The 16,822-nt window shown below is 34.0% G+C and overlaps 1 protein-coding gene across 14 annotated transcripts in view; it reads left to right on the plus strand.

Moving 5' to 3' along the window:
• LOC117181353 (phosphatidylcholine:ceramide cholinephosphotransferase 2-like) overlaps positions 1-16,822 on the plus strand; it is a 115,487-nt gene that overhangs the window by 2,057 nt on the left and 96,608 nt on the right. For 8 of the 14 annotated variants that reach the window (XM_033373937.1, XM_033373931.1, XM_033373939.1 and 5 more), the window contains one exon: positions 8,611-8,984. In XM_033373937.1, coding sequence (XP_033229828.1) covers positions 8,612-8,984 — 373 coding nt within the window. In that variant the 5' untranslated portion in view covers position 8,611. Of the gene's footprint in view, positions 1-39; positions 134-756; positions 867-8,297; positions 8,450-8,610; positions 8,985-16,822 lie in introns of those variants that run through there. The other 6 variants (XM_033373933.1, XM_033373934.1, XM_033373935.1 and 3 more) reach the window with 5 other exon arrangements.

The raw sequence follows: 16,822 nt of genomic DNA on the forward strand, positions 1-16,822 counted from the left end.
AGGAGCATCATACTTTTCGTCTGAATTTAAAGCAGTATAATCTAATTTACTCTCAAGGGGTGTGCTTACAGCTTTACAATCAGCCATATTGAATTTATCAAGTATTGTTTTAATGTACGCACTCTGATTTAAGGTAATTCTATCCTCATTTCTATCTATTTTTATCCCAACAAAGAGTTTAATTTCATTCAAATCTGTCATACGAAATGTATTCATTAAATAATTCTTGAAACTTCTCATTGCTTCGTCATTAGCAGTGGCAATTACTAAATCATTCACATAGAGAACTACATAGATATTTTTAGATATATTCCCTTTGTCTAAAATATAAATACATCGATCAACAGATGAATTTCGAAAACCTTTATCAATTAGAGTTTGCTCAAATACTTCAAACCAGCATTTGGCTGCTTGTTTCAGTCCATATATGGCTCTATTTAATTTGCAAACTTGATTGTCTTTACATTTAATACCTTCAGGAACTTTCATATAAATTTCTTCTTTTAATTTGCCATTTAGAAAAGCTCTTTTGACATCCATATGATGAATCAATAAATTAAACTGATTTGAAAAGGCCATTATGAATCTGAAGCTTCAAAATTCTTGCGACTGGCGCAAAAGTTTCATTATAGTCAATCAGATACTCTTGACTGAAACCGCGAGCAACGAGGCGAGCTTTTTATCTTAATGGATTTCCAAATTCATCGTTTTTAATAGTAAAGATCTATTTACAATCAACTATATTTTTATTTTCAGGCTTCGTTACTAAAGTCCAGGTGTTATTAATTAAAAGTGAATCAATTTCATCTTTAATAGCTTTTTTCCACTCTACTCTATCAACTCTGTTTTCAATTTCATGAATTGAAGTAGGTATTTTACATAAAAGTGATTGAGCGCACATGATATAATCGTCTGATATATAATCTTCATTATATGATACATGAAAACGATTTTTAATCCTTTCACTCCTTCTAGGGTCAGGGAATTTTTCGACTTCTAATGGTTTATCTTGAGATGTTGACTCAGTGTGAAAATTTATATCTGTTTCAATTACAGATTTCTCAACCTCAGTACCTAATTTAGCAACTTTATTAGGATTAATTTTAATTCTTGATTCTAATGTACCTGATTTATCATTATCAGATTTATGAGACTTTTCAACTGATTTTGACAGAATGTCAGATGCATCAGTTACATTTTGGGAGTTTTCTGAATTAACCCCTTCAGGTCTTACCACAGGCCTGGACACCAAGAAATTTGTCTCATCAACAATAACATCTCGAACTACACAGAACTTTCCACGTTCTACGTCCCACACTTTATAACCATTTGGTTCATACCCTACTAATATACCCTTCCAGGATTTTTCATCGAATTTGGTCTTTCTGGTTTTATTATGTACATAAACTGTAGAACCAAAACTTTCAAATATTTTAATTGAGGTTTCTTTTCATGCCACAATTCATATGGCGTTTTACTATGTTTCCAAGCTTTAGTTGGTGTTAAATTAATTAACAAAGTAGCAGTTAGAACCGCTTCTCCCCAAAAACATTTTTCTAAATTAGCACCAAAAATCATGGAACGGACTTTCTCCGTTATTGCCCTAATCATTCGTTCGGACACAACATTTAACTGTGGGGTTCGTGGAATTCTCAAGTGATAACTAATACCTTTTTGCACACAAAAGTCTTTTATCTCATTTGATAAATATTCCCTTCCATTATCACTATACAAATGAACTATTTTCAAATTAAAATTGGTCTCACTTTTTGCAATAAAATATTTAAAAACTGAGAAAACATCTGATTTATATGCAATTAAATATGTAACACAATAGTGAGTAAATTCATCAACAAAGATCACAAAGTAGTTTTTATTATCAACCGTTGAAGGAGTGATTGGACCGCAAACATCAGAATGAACAATAAATAACGGGTGTTTCACATAAGTTTTATCTTTGTTTGTAATGTTTTTTTTACATTCTCATCAGAGAAGGTATTAGATATGTGTAACATTTAACCCCCCCCCCCCTCACAGTTTTGGTCAAATGTCCACGTTTTGAGTTTGAGTCCACCCTGAATCCGAAAAATAGGTTTGTACTAATGTACCTGTCGGTCTGTCTCTATGTATGTTGCCTGTCTGTCAGCACGATAACTTTTGAAAAAATCATTCGATTAGATTGGCCTCTGGTACACTCTTTTAGTGTCCTGAACTAAAGGCCAAGTTCGTTAGCCAGGCTTTTTGGATAAAAATGCAAAAAGTCAGCGCCTTTCGAGTATTTTTTAGACCATTTTTTCTAAATTCAAGAATTCTCTGTACGGTTATTCATAGTATTTAAAAAGTCGAACAATTTATCTAATGACTTTTTTCATAAAATTAAAAATTAGTGTCCTTGCGTCAGATTATAGTATCTGAATACCTAAATTTTAAAATCCATTTAGTCAATAACAAATTAACTTGAATAAGACTACTAATGATTAGATATATTATATAGTAACAACTTTTTATCTTCAATTAGAAAAAAAACAGTATTTTATTCCAAGTGTCCGAAACTTCAACCGTCAGGCCCTAGCCACTCAAGAATTTTAAATTTACGCACTAAAATGACTTAGTGAGTGAACGGGAACTTTGTTTTTGAAGTTGGTCATGTAGTTATCTGCAGGAACCAATCATGTTGTGTTAGCCATTGTGTGAAACAGTGCTTTCGTGACAGATGCAATGATAGATGCGTGATAGATTCGTGATAGTGCACGTGTTTTGCCAGTCACTTTATCAGTCCCTAGGTAAGTCATTTTATCAATAATTAACTTTTTTTGTTTTTTATTGGAATTAATTATTAATAGTTTGATAGTCTAGTTCAAAAGATAACGTCAGAATAGTGATTGTTTAATTTCAAGCAGCGTATTGTTTAATTTCTTATCTAAATCGTCAGTCCCTAGATCGTCAGTCCCTTACTCTGAATGCAACTAGGGACTGACGAAGGGGTCAGGGACTGACGTTCATTTCACTTTCACTTCTAACTTATGCTAAAAAAGTGAAACAAGTTTGTTTGTTATAGAAACATGTTAAGTAGTTTTTTTTGTATTACAGACAACATACCGCTAAAAAAATATGTCAAATTCGTCCAAAAAAGAGAAAACTGTAAAAAAGTCAGTTGCTGCTAAGGCACGATTAGCGAAAATCAAAAGTGAACCGGTTTTATTGGCTGAACACAAGGAAAAAGAAAGGTTAAAATATCTGAAAAAAAGAGAAAGGCCAGCGAAAATGTATTAAAGATGTGACTCCAAGAGAGCAGAGAAAAATTCGAAAAAAGTGGAGAAAGTACTCATCTGATTATAGACACAACCAACAGTTTAAATAAGCCCGTATTAATTACCTTACAGAAAATACGCTAGCCTCATCAGGCGATAAAGTTCCCGAGAAAAATGAACTTCCAGAACCTGTTAACATTGAGAACCGAAATTTGCAAAACGTTAAACGAGATGAAGCCAAAAAAAAGAAGTTTTCGTCAGCGGAAGTTACGAAATTAATTATTGAAGGACAAGACTGCAAAAATTGAAGAATTAAAGAAGAAACTTAACACCAAACAAAAAATATATAATCGACTGAAAAAAGGTTAGAAAAAACAGACAATGGACTTACACCAATAACTAAAATTGAAAACATGGCAGAAGACCCGAATCAAAGTAAATAATTAGTCAAAAAGGCATTGTTTGATGAAGTCTTACGTACCCAAATAACAGAAAAATATGCAAAAGCTACAACTCACAAAGAAAAGTATAATTTTGATAAGCTTCTGTCTGATCAAGCGCTGGCATAAGTGCGTGGCAGTCGATGGGAATTACTTTGAAGGGGACCACATCAATATTCAAGAACAAACTTATATTTTTAATTTTAAAAATAAATTCCGGGAACTTTTTGATCAAGGTAATATGTCGACTATGGCTACTTGATAATTACTCCATGGCTTACAAAAAGCTAAACCAACGACGAAGCAAAGATTCTAAAGAGAAACCTTGAAATCTCTAAAGCAGTCACTCACAGAAAAACACAATAATTTGCATGGATTTTTCTGGAAACTATACGACCAAATGTAACAAGGAGATACAATCTTTTCATTTTTGTGGTTCTAGAACACAAATCTCTTTGCACACCGTGGTTGCTTACACAAGAGGCTGGACAACTTCCTATTGCACTGTTTCTTTGAATTTAGCTCACAATGTTGCAGGTATTTGGCCACATTTACAGTCAGTTTTACAATCTTTACCTCCAGGTGTTGAAAATCTGCGCTTTTTGAGTGACGGCCCTGTCACACAATATAGAAACAAAATAATGTTTTTCATACTAGCATATAAGCTTCAAGAGTTTTATCCGAGTGTTATGACATTTTCGTGGAATAACCACGAGGCAGGTCATGGAAAGGGAGCGCCAGATGGTATGGCTGCAACGTGCAAACGAACTGCGAATAAAGTTATGCACAGAAGACTGATATTACTAATTCAAATGAGTTTGTTGATATGTTGCATAAAAACTGCCCAGGAATAAAGATTTCTGTTATTGAGGATGAAGAAATCGAGACCGTGAATAACCTGATCATAGGGAATGAACGTAACCTACAAAGTTTTAAGGGGATACTTATGGTTCATCAAGTTACGGGCGGCGTGTATAGCCCAAACAAAGTCATTATGAAATCACTAAATTGTTTCTGTAATAAGACTTGCGAACATTACAAATTAGGCAGTCTGGAATACAGCGTCAAGCCAGATCGCCTAAAAGTATCCGATGTTTTTACTGATTCTGAAGAGGAGATAATTCCTATTCAAAACTCTAGCAAAATTGAAACCGAGGTGCAAGCAGACCTCAGTCAGAACCGTAGTGATAAATCAAAAGTAACTTATGGTAGTGGTGATTGTGTTGTAGTGAAACTTCTGTCAATAAACCAAGAATATCGTTATGCGGCAATTTGTTCGAGTTATGATAAGGATTCAGGAGAATTAACGGTAACCTTTCTTAAAATATATAATGAAGAAGAAAACCTCTTTAAATTATACGAAACTGATGTCGCAGATGTGCCTCATAAAGATGTAATTGAAAAACTTCCAGTTTTTAAAAGCTATTGATGTTTTTGAAAAGCGAGAATTTTCATTACTACTTCTTAATATGATTATTACTGATAAGATAATACATAATAGTGAGACTAAACTTATATGCAAAGCTTAAAGCTTGGTGAGGATTAGATTAAAATAAATGACTGATTATAATTTAAAAACAAAATTATTACTTTGTTTACAATATTATTACTTTGTTTTTGTCTATCTCAATATTAATATGTGATTGTCTTAACATACGTGGCAAATAAACGTAATACAACATATTTATACTTGCTTTATTACTATAGTTATAGTTTATCATTAGTCCCTAGCTGTAATTGTCAGTCCCTAGATTCCATAATTTACAAAATCTTAAATTTCTCCTAAAATACTTTGACTGGCCCTTTTAGATATTATGTAATAAATTAGTCACCTACCATATAAACCGCATAGGAACCTAGTAGGACCTTAAAAATGATGAAGCTAATTATATCCTAAAGTTGCCATATAATTGTGGAATTACCCTTATAGCATTTAAAAAATTCCAAAAAACACAAAAATGAACCTTTTAAGCCAATTAACGGATGATATGAAAAAGGGAATGAGGAGAAAAAGTTTGATTTCTAAATGCCCTAGAAGATTATCAGAATAACTTTGAATTTTCTTTATAAATAAAAAATTCAAATTTTGACAGCAAACAAAATAATGGAAAATCCAAAAGTTACATTTTTTCATGCAACATTTTCACAGTATTTCAAATATTCTCAAATATAATAATGCATTTTCAAAAAAAAAAAAAATATATATATATATATATCCCGGACGAACCCCCATTCGGTTCGGTTTTGCTTCCTCTAGAATCAAACCGAAGGGCCTATGACAAAGCCACCGAACGCGTCCTCGGGTTGCGGATAGAGGGTCCCTGTTGTCCCTTTTGCATGCCAAGACGGTGTCATTTCCACCTTAACATACCGTCGCCACATTTTGAGCCAAGACATTCCCAATGATTAATATCGCTCCTCTAAATGCTCCTAGGGAAATTGAGTCAATTGTCGAGAATGGGAAGTGCCGCATATACTGGAACTTTATATTCTCGACAATTGTTTCTGTTGCTCACTCGAGGCCTGACATGGTTCTTCTTGACTTCGAGAAGCGAACCATGTTCGTTATCGAATTTTCGGCACCAGCTGACAAAAACATCATAACCAAGGAGAATGAAAAGAAAGAGAGGTATCGAGACCTTATAAGGGAATTGCAACGATTGTACCCGGAATATTCCGTTAAACTAATTGTCCTTATCTTCGGCGCTCTTGGAGGTGTTAAGCTTTCACTTGCTAATGGCCTAAAAAGCACCCCTGCGTGTCAGCAATATGCTAAATCACTTGTGGGAAAGATGCAGAAGGCGGTTGTTCTTGGGTCGCTTCGTGTTCTTAGGGTGCACGAGGCTTTTGCTGGATCGTCGTATTGATTCCTTTACAGGCTGTAACCACCTATCTCACGGTCGTGAGACGTGGTTGTGGCTGAAATTTTACCGCGATTTCGTTGGGAGCGGGTGGAATTTTCCAGATTAGCACCCGCTCCCGGCGAAATCCTGCGGTTGTCCTTATGATAAATTTCTAATTTTATATATATATATGAATCAATAAAATAAAATGAAAATAAAATTTGTTGCCAGCAGGAACAGCACACCTGCCACGATGCTATCTCACTGACAACTGAGAATCAAGTGAAAGTTTAAAATGTAAACCAGCCCCAAACACACCTGAAACAAAAATGACCTCCAATCCAAGTCAACCAAACCAAAATTTAGGATAATTAAATAGGAAAACAATCCAATGTAAAATCCTTTTTTAACATCCAATAATCAAATTGATGAAAAGAATACCTGAAAATAAAATCAAGAATCTAACGACCAAATTTGGACTACCACCACAAAATGTTTCCATTGGAATCTGAAAAAAAAGAACACTTCTCTCCCCTCCCTTTCGCCTAAAAAGAAAAAAAGAAAAGAAAAATATTCATCTTTGGACGAAAATAAAAAGGAGGAAAGAAAAATGAGAAGGCAACTAACCAAATCCCCTTCCTTCTCTTTTTTATTTCTTTCGTCCTCTTTATTCCCACTATTTTCAAATCCGGATAAAAAAAATTTTAAAAATGTAATGTAAAATAAATTAAATTATTATATTATATTATAATTAAATCCAAATCAAAACCAAATCAAATCCACATCCAATCCAAATCCGATCCAATCAAATCCAAATCCAAATGCAACTGCAAATTCACATCCAAATCAAATCTTAATTTCGGCAGTATTCTAAATAATAATTCTTTAGTGACATGCCTATTTTGACGGGAATGAGTACTTGGCCAATGATACTTCCTCACCATTTTCCGCAGTTAATTTATCCGAATCAGAGGTTTTAATTTCATAGATGTTAAGCTTATTTATGTTCCATAAATTTTGGCCTATGTATGAGTGTGTCGCACCAGTATCAATCAACATCCTGTAGAAATGTTCCTCAAAATCCATGAAAACATGAAATCTTGTTTCGTCCGCGGTAACTAAATCTGAATATAATTTTTCGGGCGTTTTATTTGACTTTGAGGGTGTATGCGCCCTTATAATCCTCCCTGACCGTTTCCCTTATTTTGAAAATGCCAACATTCATTTTTTTATGTATTCGGAAATGTAACTGTAGGTCCGCCTTCAATTATTCGCTGATTGTGATTATTAAAATAACCTGTTGCTCGTGGGTACGTTAAATTTCGCATTAAAGAAGTTAAGGGATTATACCATAAACGACTGAAGCCTCTTCTGCCGTTTTGAAATCGACATTTGTAACCTCGCTCATTATAACCTCTATTCTGACCATTAATATGTTTATTATTTTGATTTAGGTTTTGATTGTTACCGTTTCCAAATATTCTTTCAAGTTTTTCAAAGTTTTCAAAATGATTTCTTTTGATATATAATTTATATGCTAGTCTAAAATTTTCATAAGTCCTTCTTAATTCCCATTCTATACTTTTTCTGGAATGTAATTTTGCGAATAATTTTCTAATTTCTGTTTAAAATGAGTGAATGTCTTGTTCTTCCTTTTGATTACAAAATTTGATTTTATTTCTAATTTCTTCTGAAAATTTCTCATCCATGTAAACTTTAATGATTTTTTTTTTAAATCGCCTAAAGAATTCCAATTGTTATAGGACGCCAGCTATCAACCCTGTTCAGATTGGCATACATAAATAATATATTAGCATATTGAGGAATCAAAGTTATCATTAAATGAGCACCACAGTTAATAAAACTTTACAGCTAGTTTTGTACATATGTCTTTCTATCTAATGTAAGTGTACAGGTGGGTTATAGTTGGGCGAATGTACTTGAACAAAAATATCTAGATACAAAATAATTTTATAAATTCTAACATCTTATGAATACTTTTATCTTAAAAATATATAATTCTGAGCTTAGAAAAAGAATATTAATTTGCTATTACGGATGTGATTTAATATTTAGGATGATATTGGACCCCAAGACTACAAGTCAGCATAGCGATTACGGCAGTTTCGATAAACCATTAGGAGGGGTGAAGGAACACGACAGCCACACTGACCCAGTTGTGGATGGAACCCATAGTGGAATGGCACAATCCAGTGATGTTTATCAAAGGCAACCTTTGCTTCCTAGTGCATCTGCCAAAAGTAAAGAAAAATGGGGAGTATTAAGTTCAAATTCTAGTTACTACAATGACGATAAAATCGATGAACTAAATCATGAGGGACATCCTGGTATTCCCGATATATCGAATAGTGGCATCGTTAAATTAGATATACCTGCTCCTTTAAGAGAGGAACCTAGGTATCCGAAAGAAAAGTGGAAAACATTTCTGGGTAAGTTTGATGAATAATTATAATGTAAGATTTACATTGATCGTATGTTAATTAAACGAATGATTACTGAAGTCATTTCCTAGAAATTAAACAATTGCAAGTCTAGTTCGGATTTATCGCCAAGAGAGGAAGTTAGGAAAAATGCAATTTATGTTGCGAATAACGATAATAATCTCCAATCTAAATCACAGTTCAGAGTAATTTAAGAAGATCACCGAGTTTAATCATAAACTAAAACCTCATAAACGCGCTCCGTACGCTAAGTCTTTTAAATGCAATTATTTTATTTGAAAGTAAATTTCAATCAAATACCATGAAATTAATTTTCATTTTGATCACTTTTATTTGTACACGGCTATGCATTGTTACCCTCCCACGGTACAGATTACATAATTGCGCAACTCTAAACTTGCAATTTTAGAAAAACAGTCTAAAATGACGGCGCGTTTTATCACATATGATCCCACCTGCTGTTGGTGTAAGATCTTTTGACTTTGAAAAATGTGCAATAAATATCCGAAATTTTAGTACACATTTTTGTATAAGTACATACACATAGTAAATGATATAACAAATTATTTATCAAATTCAGTATTAATAGTTCAGTAAATGAAAAACGAAAGGTATAAATTTATGAAAAAGGCGATACAATTAAGCAGTACGTGCATCGTAAACTACGACCTAAGACAGAATAAGGTGTAAAAACCTTCGAGAAACATCAACTTATGATAATAGATTTCACAAGGATTTAAAAAGATTTAAAAGCTTTTTTTGAAAGTTTTTAAAAATTATGCAAAGATTCATATCGCTGTCTAAGATGTTCAATTGTTTCACCACAACGAAAATTTAGGAAAAATGTATTGCAGGGGCAAAATGAATCTAAAAAGTCTTTAAAAAGCACAATATCATTCAATTGAAGAGGTTATTAACTTAAACAATTTACAAAAATGAAAAAAGACCGAATTTAGTAAAAAGGAAAGTTCTCATTATTAAATTTATATTAATAGTAGATTTAATGCTTTCACGATGATTCATTTTGATAAGAAGAGATATTTCGGATTCAAATCGTGTTAAAAACGACGAATTTTGCTGTCGTTTTGTGAACATTGCAGTTCGCTTCTTCAGGGCTGACCTGAAGCTTAAACTAAATTTATATTGTTTTAAAAGAAATCTTATTACATATATAATGCGTACATTTTCTTATAAGCATGAAACGGTTTAAAATTTTGAAATGGTTTCGATTTTAATACTTTAGTTTAGATATAAATGATAACATATTATTAAAAATTTATAGCTGCATTTATGTTTATATGTCATTTATTATAAATAATACAGTGTCAATGCAACTAACCTCCTCACTAAAAAGTCTAGCTTTTGCCACTTGTTTTATAATATTCAAACCATTATTATTTAAAAAATTAACAAATTGCTTTTCATGAGCACAATAGACTTTCTAATGATAGAATAAATACGTTAATGCAACAGTAAACGAGTAGGCTCCCATGGTCCATTTCGAAGATTACATAAATTTGCTTCCAGCACTTTAAACAACTCTTAAATTGATTACTGTTATGCTTCTTTACGATTTTGTGGACTAAATTTTTCCCTGCTGGAAGTAAAAAGATCGAAATCGTGTCACTAATAATAATTTTTTATTTAGTAAGATAGAAACGATTAAGGAAAATTTATCCCAGCCTGTCGCTCGTTTATCCACATTCCACCTGCATATCTTTATACCACTTGTTTATCCAGCTTCACTTTATATTATCTTTTGTCTATTCAGCTTTATCCATTTGTATCTTTATTTCCTTGATAGTTTACACCTGCTTCTTTCGAATTTAATCTTCACTTCCCTATCCTTAACTATCATTCGTCTGTCGCCCTCTATCTTTTTCAATCTCCTTTTTAATCCAGACTTACGCCTATCTCTTTAATTCCCTTTTCTCCATATCTGCATATAACTCGCTTATCACCGTCTGCGTTTTTTGACTTCTTTGTCAATATAGTTCTAATACTATCCTTTTCAATCCCCACTCCTATATCCTTCACCTATTTCCGAATGTCCTTTCATTTCTGCCAATTCATATTTAAATCAAAATCTTTAACGTACTACTGGCTATTTGCTTTATTGAAGTTTTACTGATTAAAATAGCTAAAAGAATTTCAATTATACGGAGTAAAGTTCTACTGTTTCAAATGATGATAGTTCCCTTTCAATCCCACTTTCGCTATCTCAGTTTTCTCCTGTCTGCCCACATCTATTATTTTCTATTTCATTGTCAATTCAGCCTTTTTCTATTTGCGTTTGTTGTTAAATTAAAATTGAACCAAATTTATTACAAGTAATCTAAACACACAAATGATTTCCGAAATTTCAAGAGTTTTTATTTTTAAAAAAGACGTATTGTGGGTACCACTTCCATTACCACCTTATCTATTCTAATGAAAGAAAAACTTTCCAGCTTAAATAATTGCACCTTGTACATCAGCAGCCTATCACTGTTAAGAAAGTCAGTGGAGTTTCAGTCTATCACATTGCCTGCAGATCATATTCCATAACCATCTCCCAAACTAGTTTTTAATATAGGATAATTGAACAGATTTTCAAATGCGCAAATCATTGATTGATGCAGAGAGCTGCCATCACTACGGTCGTGAAACGTGACTCTGAATGTAGCAATTCTCGAATAGTTTTACATATCTTCTCATTCTCATTCGAAGACGTCGTTGCGGTTGCGTATTTCATATATAACTTTAGTTATATAACTTTTATATAACTTGGTCCTTTAAATCTTTTATTTTATTTGACCCATTATTTTAATCTGTGAATATATATCTCACTTGATTTTTAAAATAAAGTTTATCTGTTAATCAATATTAAGGACCTTCCTTAACTTAAGTAGATAATTTAGTATTTGATTACATAATTAAACTAATTTTAGGTTGAATCTTTAAGTAAAAAACCATGTTGTAAAAATTCTGATGTAGATAACATTTTAGTGTAATTGAATAAAGTAAATTTATACACTTTTAAGGTATACATAAACCCCCTTCCCCAAAGGAAAGAAGTTACACTGAAAAGGGGACCTTTAGGTCTGCTTTTATAGGTTTAAATTGACACTTTTCTCAATGAAAGGTTCATACCAGAGGTTCTCGCAGAAAAATCAAGAAGACGCAATTTTGACCCTTTTTCTAGAAAAAAGCATTTTAAAAATTGCGAACGCATGGTCATCGAGCCGATGAAAGATTTTTTCGAAGCGTCGGCAGTTCCTTGGTTGAGTGCTTGGCTGATAGCCGCAATGTTGCGCGTTCGATTCCCGCTATCCATACTCTTATTATTGTATTTTTATTTTTCAAAAAGCTGTTTATTCCATTTTCAAAAACATTTAATATAATTGTACCATTTGATGATTATCTATTCCTTATTTTCAATAAAAATTCTGTTTATGGTATTTTTATTATCATTCGTTTGGACAATTGTGCATTTTTTTAAATTCTTCAAATAGTTTTTAATATTTACGTTTTTAAATTAAAGAAAGAAAGAAGTGCTGCAAAAAAAATTTCAACAATAAATACAAAAGTAAATTTTTTTCGCAAACTACAAAAAAGCATCAATAATAGACAATTATCTTTGATACGTGAAAATAAACTTTCAAGACACTTCTGAGTCTTGACAGTGAATATTTGTGAAGTGAGTCCCTACATCCACTGGTATTTTGTATTTATAATTGAAATTTTCATTTGAAGCACTTTGTGCTTCTTTAATTTGAAAATATAAATACTAGAAACTGTTGAAGTATAAAGAATTTTAATAAAATTCACAATCTTCCAAACGAGTGATAATAAAAAGACGATAAACAAAGTTTTTATTGAAAATAAGGAATAAATAATCATTAAATGGCATAATTATATTAAATGTTAATAAAAACTGGAATAAACAAGCATTTTGATAAATAATAAAAAAAATTTTAAATAATAGAATTAAAAGAAAAATACAGATATCAAGAATCTAACGAAGAACCTTGCAGATATTAGCCAAGCGCTCTACCAGAGAGCTACCCATACTTCGAAATACTTTTAAACCGGCTTAATTCCCATCCGTTCGCCTGTATTGCTACAGGCAATAAACTATTTTTTACAATGTCTGCGGCATGGATAAGAATCTTGTGAACCGATTAAGGCATGGGATACCAAGAGTAGTTTATATGCACAGTTCAGCAGTAGATTGGCATAGTTTGTCAAAAAAGATATAGCTAGAAGACTATATCTACTCCCAAACATTTAATTAGCAATTCAGGGTACTCGAAAGCTTGGCGAGCAGTATTGTCATCATTGGTGGTTCCGCTTCCACTCGCTTTAGGTCTATCCACTTTGAGCCCTAATTTTTCCCAAACAATTCTTTGGATTTTCTTTTTTTGTAGAGCATTTACTCCACATAGCTGTGACTTCGGATTTGGAAAGAAGATTTCAGACTGTATATTAGATAGTTTTTTGAAATGTTTATGAGTTGCAATACGGATGGGACAAGTTTGCATATATTTTGTATCTGTTATAATATTTAACACCTTGCCACCTATGAGAGTCATGAATAAACAGAAGTGAAATATTATTTAGACATTGTCAGTGCGAAGACTAGCACCTCCTCGAGCACTCGCGAAGCTAAGCACTACTCGCGGGTGCTCGCGAAGATTAACACGACTTTCCAAACGTCAACGAAAAGTAGCACCGTTCGTAGTTTATTCAGAGCTCACGAAGAAAAGCACCCCCCGTAGAGCTTTGACGGAAACTAACACCACTCGCAAAGCACTAGTCAAGCGTTACACCACTCGCAAAGAGCTGACGAAAAGTAGCACGACATGTCAAGCGCTGATGAACAGTAGCAAGACTCGTTGTTGCTGATAAAATTAATTAATTCAAATTCATTTAATAAAGTATTTTCAAAGTCTATTATCAATACCCATAATTTCAAACAACACTCCGTACATTATTAAAAAACTTTCTCAATTTGACGAGTATTTGATTTGAATAAAAAAACATTAAAAGGTATTATTTAAGCTTTTTTCCTACAAGATTTAGATTACATTAATTTACAGATAAATAGCTTGTAAATCATTTTTAAAGATTTTAGAACTTTAGAATCAGAAATCGATTTACGATTTTCTAAGAACAAGGATCTGTGTGTTTGTGTGTGTACGTTTGTGTGTGCGCGGGTGTGTGACTTAAAAATACGGTATGACAGATTCGAGTATATTAATGTTATAAGGCTTATTTTTTCGTTTTCGAGTATCGAAGAAATTGATATGGTTTTTATTTTGATTGGCCCTTGTTTATGGCTCAATTAAGGTTTTTTCTTTTTTCTCCTCGTGTGACCGGTCAATGGATCAGTTGGTTAGTTTTTGCAGATTTAAATTCTCAACTGTCACCTCGACGAGCCTTGTCTTTCTCCATCATATGATTATTGGCCAAGCGTTAAATTTTCTTATACTAAACTTGCCTCTCAGTACTTGTAGATTCGGATAAAGAGAAACCTTTTTGGAAAGTTGCGGCTTCCATTTAATTTAAGACAGGTTTGGATATTGAAAATTAGACGGAACCGTTAAACCTTTTAAATTATTATTGTAGAAAAACAGGCGACATTCCGATTGGTTCGCGCACCCGTGTAGTAGGCACGGCACATCACCCACGGTCAGGCAAATTTTCTTGCTGGCGTGCCCGCGATATATTCACCGCGCACCAGTCACAAGCGAGGAAATTTCCAGTAAAAGTCGTGCACTATCGCATTTAAGTAAGCTATAGTACCAAACGTGCAAGCAGATCCTTTCCCGTGTGTTGGGAACGGAGCAGCCCCACAAAAGAGAATAAAATTGCCCCACGAGTATAAACTATAACTGTATAACTCCGCGCTAAACTAGGCGTCGGAATTCCGTGCTCCCGCCGAAAGGGAGCGTTTCTGTACCAATACTAACAACTTGCCTGTATATTTCGAGGTTATGTGTGTTACATTTCACTCGAGCGTTACTTCCAAACTAAACAATATTTTTGCCCGAAAACTTTGGACTTACAAATAAACATAGTAACTAATCTCCCGGAACTTACCTTGTTTGCAGGCAATTAAAAAAGTTTATTTCATAAATCATTTCCAAATTATCGGAAAGGGTGAGATAAAAAACGACGTAACCTCAAAATAGTGCATATGCGTACAATTTTTATTCAGCACAATGATTTTTTTTTGTTATTATCCCTCAAAAAAGAGTCCGGGGACGTCCGTTATGATATTTTATAGCATCTCCGATCGTGACCGACTTCAATCCGGGTGATTTATGGAAAGGAAAAATTAGCTCACACAACATTGCCTAATCCTACACATTTCTGTGGAGGATGCCGTGCATCCTTTTATCGAGGAGCTGTTTACGGAAGTTTTTCTCCTGTGCTTTCTTTATCCGGGCCTTCAGGAGTGAGTACTCCAGACAGATGAGATTTGATGCATTTTGCTCACCCTCGATACTGAAGTTAAGTCCGAGTGTTTCAGCAGTCTTCTATACTGCTTTGTACAGAAACGCTCCTTTGCCCACTTCTTCGTGCTTCCTGACAATTTAAAGAAGAGAGTCTCTTCCATTTGCGACTCTATCTGCTGTGCCCAGAATAATCCTGTCATAAAGACAATCAAGATTCAATATTCCGCGACCACCTTGATGGTATGAGATGTAGAGTCGCGGAACAGAAGACTTAAGATGCATGCTTTTGTTCATGTGCATAACCTTTCTTGTCCCGATATTAAGGGATCTGAGCTCGTTCTTCGCCCATAGAACCACTCCAAATGAATAGAGTACTATCGGGATGGCAAGCATGTTCGTTGCAGATACTTTGTTCCTCGCTGACAGTTCGGAAGATCAAATCTGCCGGATTATGTCACAGGATTTTTTACAGATGAGAGTAAATCTGGTTTTCCAAAGTGGCATCAATCTCTCTATGCACCTCACGATTTGCGGATGAACCTTTAAGCTTTCTAAAATGCAGATAAGTCTATGGGAGATCGAATCAACAGCTTTCCGGTAATCAATCCAGGCCATCGATAGGTCTCGCTGGTAGAATACTGCATCTTTGCAGACACATCTATCGATGAGCAGGTTCTCCCGACATCCGGCTACGCCTTTCTTTGAGCCTCGTTGTTCATACATTTCTTGCCGCATAGGTTCAATTGCCCAAACAATCCTATAATTTAGGATAGCTGTGAATATCTTATAAAGTGTGTTCAGACAAGTTATTGGCCTGTAATTCTTCGGGTCAGCTAAGTTGTCCAATTTCGGCGTAAGTACTGTGCGCCCTTCCATCAATCACTCCGGAATTGGCTCTTCCAACTTCAAATATGAGGTGAAAATATTGGCCAGATGCTGATGGGTTGAAGGGAACTTTTTCCACCAGAAGGTCTTAATACCATCTGGTCATCGAGCGGAATAATTCTTCATACCTCTTAATACTTTTTTTACTTCCTTGGTAGTGTTGGGTGGGCATTCTTCCTCGGGGTTTATGAGGGCATCACACAGCTCCTTGAAGCTATTTACTCGTATATTCTCTGAGTGTTTGTAGACTTCTCTCCAAAATACTTTGACCTCCTCTGGTTTGAGCAGGTGGTCGACAGTAACTGGAGAATCTTGGAAGAGTGCCTGATGGTCAGTAGCTTTGACTTATTAAGTGTGATAACGGATCCGGAGTTCGCGGGCGAACTTTCGAACCTTGGCGGTAAAATTCCTGTTAGTTGTTATGTAGTCAATCACACACTGAATGCGGGACGCGTTCTATCTTTATGTCGAGTTGATGTATTCGTCTTTTGGTCTTAT

This window comes from Belonocnema kinseyi, chromosome 10 (assembly GCF_010883055.1).
Source record: "Belonocnema kinseyi isolate 2016_QV_RU_SX_M_011 chromosome 10, B_treatae_v1, whole genome shotgun sequence".
In the NCBI taxonomy this organism is placed as follows: domain Eukaryota; kingdom Metazoa; phylum Arthropoda; class Insecta; order Hymenoptera; family Cynipidae; genus Belonocnema; species Belonocnema kinseyi.